This window comes from Pteronotus mesoamericanus, unplaced genomic scaffold (genome assembly GCF_021234165.1).
Source record: "Pteronotus mesoamericanus isolate MK-2021 breed Mesoamerican mustached bat unplaced genomic scaffold, CSHL_Meso_final contig_130, whole genome shotgun sequence".
NCBI lineage: Eukaryota > Metazoa > Chordata > Mammalia > Chiroptera > Mormoopidae > Pteronotus > Pteronotus mesoamericanus.
The window spans coordinates 7220275-7231642 of NW_026555060.1; the positions used below are offsets into that span (position 1 = coordinate 7220275).

An 11368-nucleotide genomic window follows, 5' to 3' on the forward strand; every position below is an offset into this window, starting at 1 on the left:
CTTGGCTTAATTATTTGGAAATTCATCTATGTTGTAGTGTATATTCATAGTTACTGAGTAGTCTTCCATTGGATATACCATGAATATATCATAGTTTGTTTATCCATTCACCTTTGGGTGGACATATATGATGTGTCCAGTTTTTGGCTATAACAAAGTGAAGTGCTATAAACAAATCTTTGTGAAGACATGTTTTCATTTCTCTTGGGTAAATACCTATAATAATATGATAGATGTTTATTTTTAAGAAACAAACTGTTTTCTAAAATGTTTGTACTATTTTATATTTTAAACAGAATCATATGAAAGTTCAATTCTCTATCTTTAACAACATTTGGTAAGATTATCTTTTTAATTTTAGGCATTCTAGCAAGTGTGTAGTTATATCTAATGTAGGTTTACTTTCTCAGTCTCAGTATTGTGAAGTACATTGAGTTTTTTAATTAAACTGATTCATTACCCTAGTTTTACATTCCCTGACTTGCACATGATGTCTTATGTTTTTATATATTGTTAGATTTTGCTAAAATATTGTTTAGAATTTCTGCATCTAGATTTATAAAGAATATTTCTGTGCAGCTGTTTTTTTCTTGTAATGTCTTTGCCTGGTGTTGGTATCAGAGTAATGTTGCAATCCTGACTTCATGGAATAAGTTTGAAAGTGTTCCCTCCTTTTAAGTTTTCTGGAAGCATTTTTAGAGAACGAGTATTATTTCTTTACTGTTGAAGCCATTTAAGCTTGGAGTATTTTTGTGGGGAGGTTTTATACTAAAAATTCAATTTATTTAATTGATATAGAGCCATTCAAATTACTGATTTTTTTAGTTTTGGTAGTTTGTTTTCCTTTTCGTCTAAGTTGTCGAATTTACTCACATAAAGTTTTCTTATATTTCTGTATCACCATTTTAATATCCTTAGACTCTATAGTGATCCTCCTTCTTGAGATTGATAATTTTTGTCATCTCCTTTTTTCCTAATCCATCTGGCTAAAAGTTTATCAATTTATTGATATTCTAAAGGAACCAACTTTTGGTTATATTGAGCTTTACTATTGTTTTTCTATTTTCAATATCATTGATATTCGCTTATTTTTATTTCTTTTCTTCCACCTACTTTGTGTTTAATTTATTTCTAGTTTCTTGATTTGAAACATTTTCTCTCTTATAGGCCTTTGGTCCTATAAATTTTTTCCAAGGTATGACTATAGTCATATCTCATAAATTTTCATACATTGTTTTTTCATTTTCAGTGTATTCCAGACACTGTCTGTATTCCTTCTCTATCTCTTTAATGCATGGATTATTTAAAAGTTTATTTAGTTTCCAAATATTTGGATATTTCCCAGAAATCTTTATTGATTTATAATTAAACTGTGACCAGACAATGTATGTTGTATGAAATCTTTTAAATTTATTGAGACTTGTTAATGGCCTGAGGCCATTACAGTAATTATTTTGTTAAGTGTTTCATATGCACTTGAAAATAATATTCTTCTATTGTTGGTTGGTATATTTTATAAATGTCAATTACCATATCTTACCATGTATAATAAGCACTTTTATCCCAAATTTTTGAGGAAAAAATAAGGATGAGAATTATACCTAGATATAATAAATACATGATATGGGTATAATAATGTCATGTATAATGTGCACAAAAACATGGGTGTGCATTATACACAGGAGTACATTATACACACAAAATAAGGTAAGTTGTTTTATACTAGTGTTCAAATCTTCTATATCTTAGTAAATTTGCCCACTTGTTCCATTAGATGTTGAGGAAGACATGTTGAAATCTCTTACTGTAATTACAGATTTACCTACTTTTTCTTTAAGCTCTATCAAATTTTGCTTTATTTATTTTGAAGCTCTGTTTTAGGTACATAAATATTTAGGATTGTTATGTCCCCTAAATGAATTGACCCCTTTATTATTACAAAATGACCTTGTTAATCACCGGTAATACTCTTTGCTCTGAAATTTACTTTCTGATATTAAGAAAGCCACTCCAGCTTTCTGTTATTATTAGCATGTTGTATATTTTTTCTTTTCTTTTTAACTATTTTTTCTTTATATCTGAAATGTGTTTCTTGGAGGCAGTAGATATTTGATTCTTCTTTTTTTTATCTGATATGACAATCTTGCTTTTTAACTGAGGTAATTAGACAGCTTAATGTGCTTATTTATATGGTTAGGTTTAAATATATTTCTCTGCTGTTTTTTATTTTCTTATCCTCCTTTTTTTTTCCATTTTTTGTCGGCCTTATTTTGGATCAACTGAATATTTTTATGGTTCTAGCTTATATATTTGATTTGCTTATTATATATTGCTTTTTTATTTTAGAATTTAGTATGTACATTTTTAATTATCGCTGTAACTTCAAATTATATTATAGCACTTCCCATATAGTATATGAACTTTACATTATTGCACTCTCATTTATCCACTTTCAACTTTCTTGCTATGTTTCAATTATTTATGCTTAAACTTCATACTAGATTATTTTTATTTGAATAGCTAGTTTTTTTCTGCTTGAAAATAATGTTTACTATAATATTCCACAGTTTTTCAGCATATACCCACCTACATTAATTAAATAAAAAGGTAAAATGTAAGAAATGTAGTTGAAATCAACTACACTTTTTAAAATAACAACATAAGACTTAATTTTTAAATATTGCCTATTAAAAGTTTCTCCTGGTAAGTAATATGCATACACATTGCTCAAAAATGTAGACAAATGTTTACACTAAAATATTTATGTCTATTGCAGTCTATTTAAGACTACCCTTTGTATAAGCTTACTTTATCAATAGCTTACTTTACATGATGTATACAGTCATGTGTGTTATACACACCAAGTACAGAAATTGGAAAGATAAAAAGAAATAAAAACTGAGTAAAAAAATGTTCTTCTATCAGATCTACACAGAAAATCAGTGCAATTAGGGAGACCATGTAAAATATCTTAAAAATTTTAATTTGGCAAATATTTTCCAGGCAAGTATCTAAGATATGAAATACTGAATTTTTGTTATAAAAATTTATGTTTCCATTAAACATTCAGAAAAGATGCCATGGTCTCCCTAATATGTACAAAAATAGGACTTTTGGGGTTTATTAAAAACAATCACAAGTCCCTCAATTTTGGCAGGTTAGTTACACCTCTTAATAAAGTGTGTGTAGCACAAAGAACCAAATCCTTGCCCATAGTGTTAGAAAATGTTTGATGAAAGATCCCAGATATTCAGGATGACTCTGTATATTCTATATTCTAGATGGGAATTTTATGACAATGGATGATTAAGGTTAACCCCTAAAATAGCTGACCCAGCCTTAGCTGTCAATGTTAAAAAACACACCAAAAGTTTCTACAGTGATTTCGCTGTATTTTATTTATTTCAAGCCACAGGTCTACTCGTAGGGTCCTCTTAAGTCATGCCAGTGTTTATACATAAATGGAGAGTCTATGATGTTGTCAAGGCATTAAAACACAGAATTGCTGGGTTCTTTCATTATGTAAAAAAGCTCATGCTTGATAGTATTATGGTATACCCGAAATGTATCTTGCGCCAATTAATATCATCATGCTACTCACTATAAAAAAGCCCAAGGGCAGACTAGAGAAGGCAGTAAAATCACAACTTTCAGGAGACTGAGGAGACTGAGGAGACTGGGGTATAACCCAACCCATTGACTTCATCATAGCTTTCTTCCATGTAGAATAACGATTTTCGCTTTCTATGTCTTTGACCCGTGGCTCAATCCGTTCCATCACAACAGTTGACAAATCCTCGGGTTTAAGACTCCAAACATCCACCCCTTCTGCAGCTCCCGCTGCCATGGCAGCTCCCAGGGCAGTTGTTTCAGGCATAGCGGGCTTTATTACTGGAATACGTAGAATATCTGCTTGTAGTTGCATAAGAATTTTGTTGTTGGTCATTTTTCCATCTACCTGCAAATGACTGAGTGGAATTCCACAGTCACGGTTCATGGCATCCAAAATCTCACGGGTTTGAAAACAAATAGCTTCCAATGCAGCAAAAGCAATATGACTTTTATTGGTGAACTGAGTGAGCCCACAGATGATCCCTCTTGCACTGGGATCCCAATAAGGTGCATATAACCCTGAAAAGGCTGGGATGAAATAGCAGCCATAAGAACTACCTGCTTCTTTAGCAAGTTTTTCAATTTCTTCTGAGGTCTCTATAATTCCAAGATTGTCTCTTAGCCAGCGAATAACAGCACCGGCTATAGCAACAGAACCTTCCAGTGCATAACATGCGGGCTTGTCTCTGCCTAATTTGTAAGCCACTGTGGTCAGAAGACCATGATCAGAAAATACACGCTTATGACCGGTGTTACATAGTAAGAAACAACCTGTTCCGTATGTGTTTTTGGCTTGCCCTTCCTGGAAGCACATTTGTCCCACTAATGCAGCAGACTGGTCCCCCAAACAACCAGATATTGGTATACCTTCTAAGGACCCAGCTTTGATTTTGCCATAGATCTCAGAAGAACTGCAGACATTTGGAAGAATGTTCATTGGAATTTCAAAAAAGTCACAGAGCTCTTTATCCCATTCCAAAGAATGAATGTTGAAAAGCATCGTCCTACTTGCATTTGTTACATCTGTACAATGGACACCTCCATTAACTCCTCCTGTCAAATTCCAGATAAGCCATGAATCAATAGTACCAAAAAGAGCTCTACCTTCTTCCACAGCCTTTTGAACTGTTTTCACATTGTCAAGAATCCAACGAAGTTTCACTGCACTGAAGTAAGTGCTAAGTGGAAGGCCTGTCTTGGATTTTACAAAGTTATTATTTCCTGGGATTTTTTTACTAAGTTTGTCAACAGTGCTCTGGGCTCTTAGATCAAGCCAGGCCACTGCATTGTAGAGCGGCTCTCCAGTTAACTTGTCCCAGAGTAGAGTGGTTTCCCTCTGATTGCTGACACCTATTGCTTTCATGTTGGATAGATCAATATTCAGTTCGTTAAGCTTTTCACACGTTCTCTCTATACACTCATAGGCACACTGAATAATTTCCTTAGGGTCTTGTTCCACCCATCCTTCTTTTGGAAACTCTTGAGTTAATTCCACTTGATGGTGAATAAGTAGCTCCGCTGTTTTTGAATTGAAAACCAGAAAGCGAGAGGAGTTAGTCCCCTGGACCACTGCCCCCACCAACGGCCCCTCAACTGACTTCTTTGGGGCTGCCATGAAGCCAGGGGGGTAGGCTCAGCCGCTTCGGTGCTGTTTCCACGGTGACGGAAGTGTTGTTGCGGGGAGGGGCATGCAGGGCCTCCAGAGCCAGAGGCCTGCGCAGGGCGCAGGCGCAGTGGCTAGGTGGGGCTGGAGGCAACCTTTGCCCTTTAACGGGTGATCCGTCTTCTTACCCTGCCCCCAGCACCCTCCCCCCGCAACTGCTCAATTATCTTTTAAGAAAGTTTTAGGTGTTTTGTTTTTTTTAACAATCCTGTGTGTATCCACATAATTACTGTTACCAGTGCTCTTTATTCTGCATTGTGGATCCAAGTTTCTGTTATCATTTTCTTTCTGGTTTCTAAGAAGATTTCCCTCAATATTTCTTGTAGTGTGGGCCACCTGGAAATGAATTCTTCCCACTTTTGAATGAGAAGCATTTCCTTTTAATATTTAAAGATATTTCCTCTGATACAGAATTCTAATTATCTTTATTTTATTTCATTTTATTTCATTTTATTTAAATTGTAAGGCCTTGGAAACTATTGCTCCACCATCTTCTCTTGTGTGGTTTTAGGTGTGAACATCACTGTCATCTGTATTTTTAACATGTCTGTTTTCTTTCACTACCTTTAAGTTTTGTTCTTTTCATGAATGGTTTTGGTTAGTTTTATAATGATGCTTCTTCATGTAATGTTCTATTTTCTGCGCTTGGGGCTCATGAAACTACTTGGATTCATAGATTTCATCAACTTTGGAAAACTTTCAGTCATTATTTCTATAAATATATTTTATCTTCTTTTCTGCCTTACAGAATCCAGTCACACATACTGGAGTTGCCATACAGATCGCTGATGTTCTACTCGTTACTATAATTATCTTTTCTTCTTATGGTTCATTTTAGGTAGTTTTTATTGCTATGTCTTCAAGTTTACTAATTTTTTACTTTCCAATGTCTAATCTCCTAACTCATTCAGTGTATTTTTAACCTCACACATTGTAGTTTCATCCCAAAAAGATTCAATTGTAGTTTTTAAAAATATTTACTTAATTTATTAAACACATGGACTATAGTTAGAATTCCTTTAATTTTATTTTCTGCTAATTGTAACATCTGTGTTAGTTCTGGTTCAATTTTGACTGATTAATTTATCTCTTTATTATGGCTTATATTTCTCTGCTTTTTTGCATGCCTGATAATTTTTTATTAGATGCCAAACATTGTGAATTTTACCTGGTTGGGTTATTGGATATTTTTGTATTCCTATACATTAAGTTACTTGAAAAACAATTATATTCTTTTGGATCTTGCACTTAACATTTGTTTAGAACAGGACAGTGCTCAGGCCAGGTCTAATTATTCTCCTTTACTGTGATGAGATCCCTCAGTGTATTCTACCCAAGGCCCATGAAAAATGAGCTTTTCATGGCTGGTGGGAATAGTTCCTGTTCCCAATCCTGACTTAACACTGGATATTGTTATCTTCAATCTAGTTATGTGTATCTTTCCCCAGCCTCATGTAGTTTCCTCTCACAATGCACTGATAAGTACTCAACTAAATAGTCACAGGGTACCTTCTGAAGATCTTCCGGAGTCCTCTTCCCATGCAACTTTTTTTTTTTCCACTGCCGCTCCCTGCACATTCTGACTATCTTCATCACTGTGGATACCCTACCCCACCTAGACCACAGGGTTCCACAAACTTCCCTCCTAAAGCTGTGGCTTCAAAAGTCTCTCAAGGCAGTAAGCTGAAAAGTCAGGACTCACCCCGTTTGTTTCTTGCCCCTTTGGGATCACTGCCCTTCATTGCCTGGTACCCAGAGCCTTGTGAAATGTTGCTATATATATTTTTTAATTATATAAAGTTTTATATATTCTGTTCATTTTTTTGTTTCAGATAATAAATGAGGATAAACCTAATATGTTACTTCATATTTGCCAGAGTAGAAGTCCCCTTAAAATTTCAATGAATGGCAATTTTCTGCATTAGGCCATGGATTATATTTTTGAGTTAGCTCAAGGATGTATCTCATTTATCCCTAGTGAAATCAAGATAGAAAATAGCATAAAAATCAATAATATTGTTACTTCGCTGTTTTAACTTGATCATATTTTCCAGTTAGATAAAAACCCTCCTAGGAATTTTATAAAGTCAGAAAAGCAAAATTAACAACTAGACTTAATTTGCATAGTAAGGGATTGAAATCAATGGTTGCTGGTATAGGTTTTCCTGACAATTTCTTTGTTTAGCTTTAAACAAAAATTAAACTGAAATTAAAACTAATTTAAACTAAAAATTCTATCAGAAATTCTCTAAGCAAAAATTTAGAGACAATAACTATCAGTATGTAAATTTACTGTATTATGTTTGAATTTGCATGGAACAGATTGTTTTCAAATTTTTTAAATATTATTTCCAAGTATTTGGCAGTAGTGAACATTATATGTATAAATTAATCTACATAATAAAAAGATTTGACCCAAAACTTCATCTTTACACCCTCTATTCCCTGACATACCTTTATATATACACAAATATTCTCAATCCCATTCATTTTTGAACTTAAAAAATACTTGAAATAATTTTTCTTTAATTCAACTTACATTTATAAAATTATCAGTTCCAAGTATTAGTTTACATTTAGTTTCACTGTTAAAAAATTGTAGCCACTAAATAACCAGATAATAGGTGTCTGAATTAAGTTAAAAAAAAGTTGACCTGACTGATTTAACTTTCTTAGAATTACAAATTTAATGATAACTTTAACCAAAGCTGACTAACAATGCTTTCTTTTTTAACTAAGAAACTTAAACTATCTTCTCTATTTTTCCATTTCAAAAAAATTAAAAACACAAAATCTTCTGCTTGTTAGTCTACAATAGCTTTCCTAAATTCTAATTTAAGTACTTCTGTGATAATCATTGGCACTTATTTGTGAAGACATTGAACTTTAAAAGGAAATTATTATTTTATTTACAATATATTTCATACAAACACAAATGCTTTAATGGTGGATATACTATTTAGAAAAGTACTCCCCCATTATATATTTCTTCAAAAAGTCTTTTAATACAGGATTGTTAAAATTTAAAGTTGTTAAGTCAATAGACTATCTATTATTATTTATGTATCTTTAAGGCTACTCTTTTAGAGTGCTTTTCCTCTTTAATACACAGTTGTTGAAGTGATGTTCACACTGTAAATTTTAAAATATATTCATTTATTCAGTAATTTGACACACATATTTTAAGAAGTTGCTATGTATGGGTTTTACTTAGGCAATCATGTTATTGAAGCATTGTTCCTGCCCTGTTACAACAACTCAAATTACTTGCCTATATTGACATATCTTTCTTTGCACATCATGTTTTATAGAGTCATTCACTTAATTATTATTTTTCTTCTGTCATGCCCATTAATTATAAATTCAATGAGGGCACGTATCTTGGCTGTTTTATACAATCTTGTATCTTTGGCACTTAGAACAGTGTTTGATCTAAAGCATAAACTCAAGAAACATTTGTTGAATGAGTTAATGAACAATATTGTATATGATTCTTACTTTATTAATTATAAGTAAAGGTAATTTTAATTTTGATTGCTGAATAAGCTATTGGTTATTCATTTTACAATCTAATATAATAATGTAGATTGATGAATCGGTAAAGGGATGGAGAAATGAAGAGATAGATGATAAAATTAGTATAGTAAAATATTAATTGTAGAATAGATGTGGTAGATACAGTGGTGATGGTGGTAAAGTTCTTTCAACTTTTTTATATGTTTGCAAATTTTTATTACAAAATATGGGGAAAATGCAATGTAACTAAAAATCTGGTCAAGCTGCAAAACACAACTGATAGAGATAAATTTCATACAGGTTTTTTGTTTGGAAGGACAGTTAATAGGAATAGAAGAGTCACTGCCATGTTTATATTGGTTTGATAGAGTCTGTGGTGGAATAATCTAGTTATAGTTGTTTATCTCAAGAAAATTGTTAATTGTGAATCCCTTTTATTAAGATATTTGCACTTTTATTGTAGGAATTTTCTCCTGCCATTATAAACCTTGTAAATCCTAGGATGCTACGTTCATGTTTAACTCCTTGTCTTTTAACAAAAAATATCAGGCATTCAAAAATGCTGCTATTCTTTTCAATATTTAAAGAGTGAAAATCAGTTTTAAAAGTTTTAATTTTACCAAATTTGGGTATATCTTAGTCTTTAATTTGAGAGTGTATGCCTGGATGGTAAAGACATTAAGTTATATGGTTTGTGGTTAGGAAATTTAACTTTTTTTAAGATTGTGTCATAACCCATGCATCATCACAGTTGGTAATCTTTAAAACACTGATGCATTTTTCTACATGCTGTTCCCAAATGTGCTGGGCCAGCTGTTGAGAGCCATGCCATCCAATCGCCTAGAAGACCTCTCCTCAGACCACAAATCACCTCTTGTACTGTCCCTCTTTGTTCTAATAAAGAATGGAAAAATTAAAGCAAGTTACCGTGGTTTATTACTCATGTTTTCTCTGTTAAGCATGAGCTATGGGAGCCACGGCATCCACATTAGGAGGCCATGGTGTTCTAGGTAAGCACTCATAGCAGATGACCCATTGGGTTTAATAGTCACAGCTATGAAAGTGATTTTATGAATGTTTGAATTTTGAAATTTTTGATTGTGTGTATGTGTGCATGCATGTGCTTGTGTGTGTTCTTTGTCATTTTCCCAGTGAAAATTGCCCGGACACTGATCTCAATGTTAATGTATTCCTGCTTACATTTGACTTTGGAATATGTTACGGCTAATTATCATTACACAGGATGAAAGATCAGAGCCCTGAGTGAGGTGCTTGGGTTTAGGAACAAAGAGAGGCCAATTCGGCATCTTGGCTCAAGGCCCAACAATTGTAATCGAACATCTTGAATCTGGTGGTGTCCCTGCCTCTATTTCTTTTACTTTTTCTCCCTCAATTTTTGAAGGGGGATAAGAGGAAGGGTTAAGGGTTTGTAGGGGCTGAAATTTCCCCTTGAACATGATGTCAATATGTTGGCATGTCTCCTTTTATTAAGATGCCATCCAACTGATAACAAGTCCTGCTGTGTTTTACCAACATAAAAAATTAGACTGGAGACCGAAGAGCGGCAGGTGGCTTTTGGCACCAAGAAATAATCACACTTGATGTGGAAAGTAAAGTAAAAGGAGCCATCTGTTCACTGCAGGAGGACGTGAAAAATCACATTAACATATTGTCACTAACATCATGAAATACACAGTTAATAATAAATTTAGTTATCATGGCAAGCAGTGTTGGATACTTACTCTGAAAATGCAGAATGTGAAAGATGCTCTTTCTTGCCCACCCCGCCTTTAAAAAAAAAACAAAAAACAAAAAAATACAGGCTTTAAATTTTTCCTTAGGGGGTGTGTGCGTGTGTGTGCGTGTGTGTGTGTGTGTGGTTGTTGGGGGGAGGAAAATGTTCCATTTTAAAGCCTTGCTGTGTTTCATTGTTGCTGACTAAGTGAGCAAAAGAGCCTTTTGTGCAGATGCAATGAATGAGTTCTTTGATTCCAATGAACTATCCACCATGTTATTCTGTAGCTTCTTACCTGGATGGAGAAAAAGAGATGTAGCAGACAGGAAGGTTGTTCTGATAATGTCCCTGCATAAGATCCAGAGCACACAAGCCCTCTAGGAAAGGCATGGGGTGGCGGAACGCTGCCATGGAAGAGAGTCAGTGACTGTGGTTTTTCTTGTATGTCTAATCGACAATCGAGTCTGCCTTTGGGCAATCGTGTTCTTGCTGCATGTTTTCCTAGTAGATTCTGTGTGAGATGCCTGCACATACTTTACAAGAGAACAAGCGTGTTAAAACAATGTGATGGGAAGTTGTTTTTTTTTTTCACTTTTCTGTGCATGTGTTCTTTACACACGTCAACAAAATAAAGAAGCTACAGAGGCTGGAGTTCAAACTGATTTTGAAAAAATTGAAATTGTTATTTCTAAGTCATTACCATGTTCATACAGTATTAAAAATATTTTTTTCCAATTACAGTTGACATGAAATATACTAGTTTCCAGTGTACAACATAGTGATTAGATCTTGATAAATCCAGTGAAGTGATCACCCTGATAAACCCAGTAGTCATCTGATAC

At 33.6% G+C, this 11368-nt stretch overlaps 1 protein-coding gene across 1 annotated transcript; it reads right to left on the reverse strand.

Annotated features, from left to right (window-relative positions):
• Window positions 1–3547: 3547 nt before the first annotated feature.
• Window positions 3548–5227, reverse strand: GK2 (glycerol kinase 2). The gene has a single exon (XM_054590100.1). It carries the CDS (start codon window positions 5225–5227, stop codon window positions 3548–3550), a length of 1680 nt encoding a protein of 559 aa, XP_054446075.1.
• Between the last annotated feature and the right edge of the window lie 6141 nt (window positions 5228–11368).

What these genes read in the sequence shown, in the direction of transcription:
- GK2 (XM_054590100.1), bottom strand. Translation starts at nt 5,227, where the DNA reads ATGGCAGCCCCAAAGAAGTCAGTTGAGGGGCCGTTGGTGGGGGCAGTG.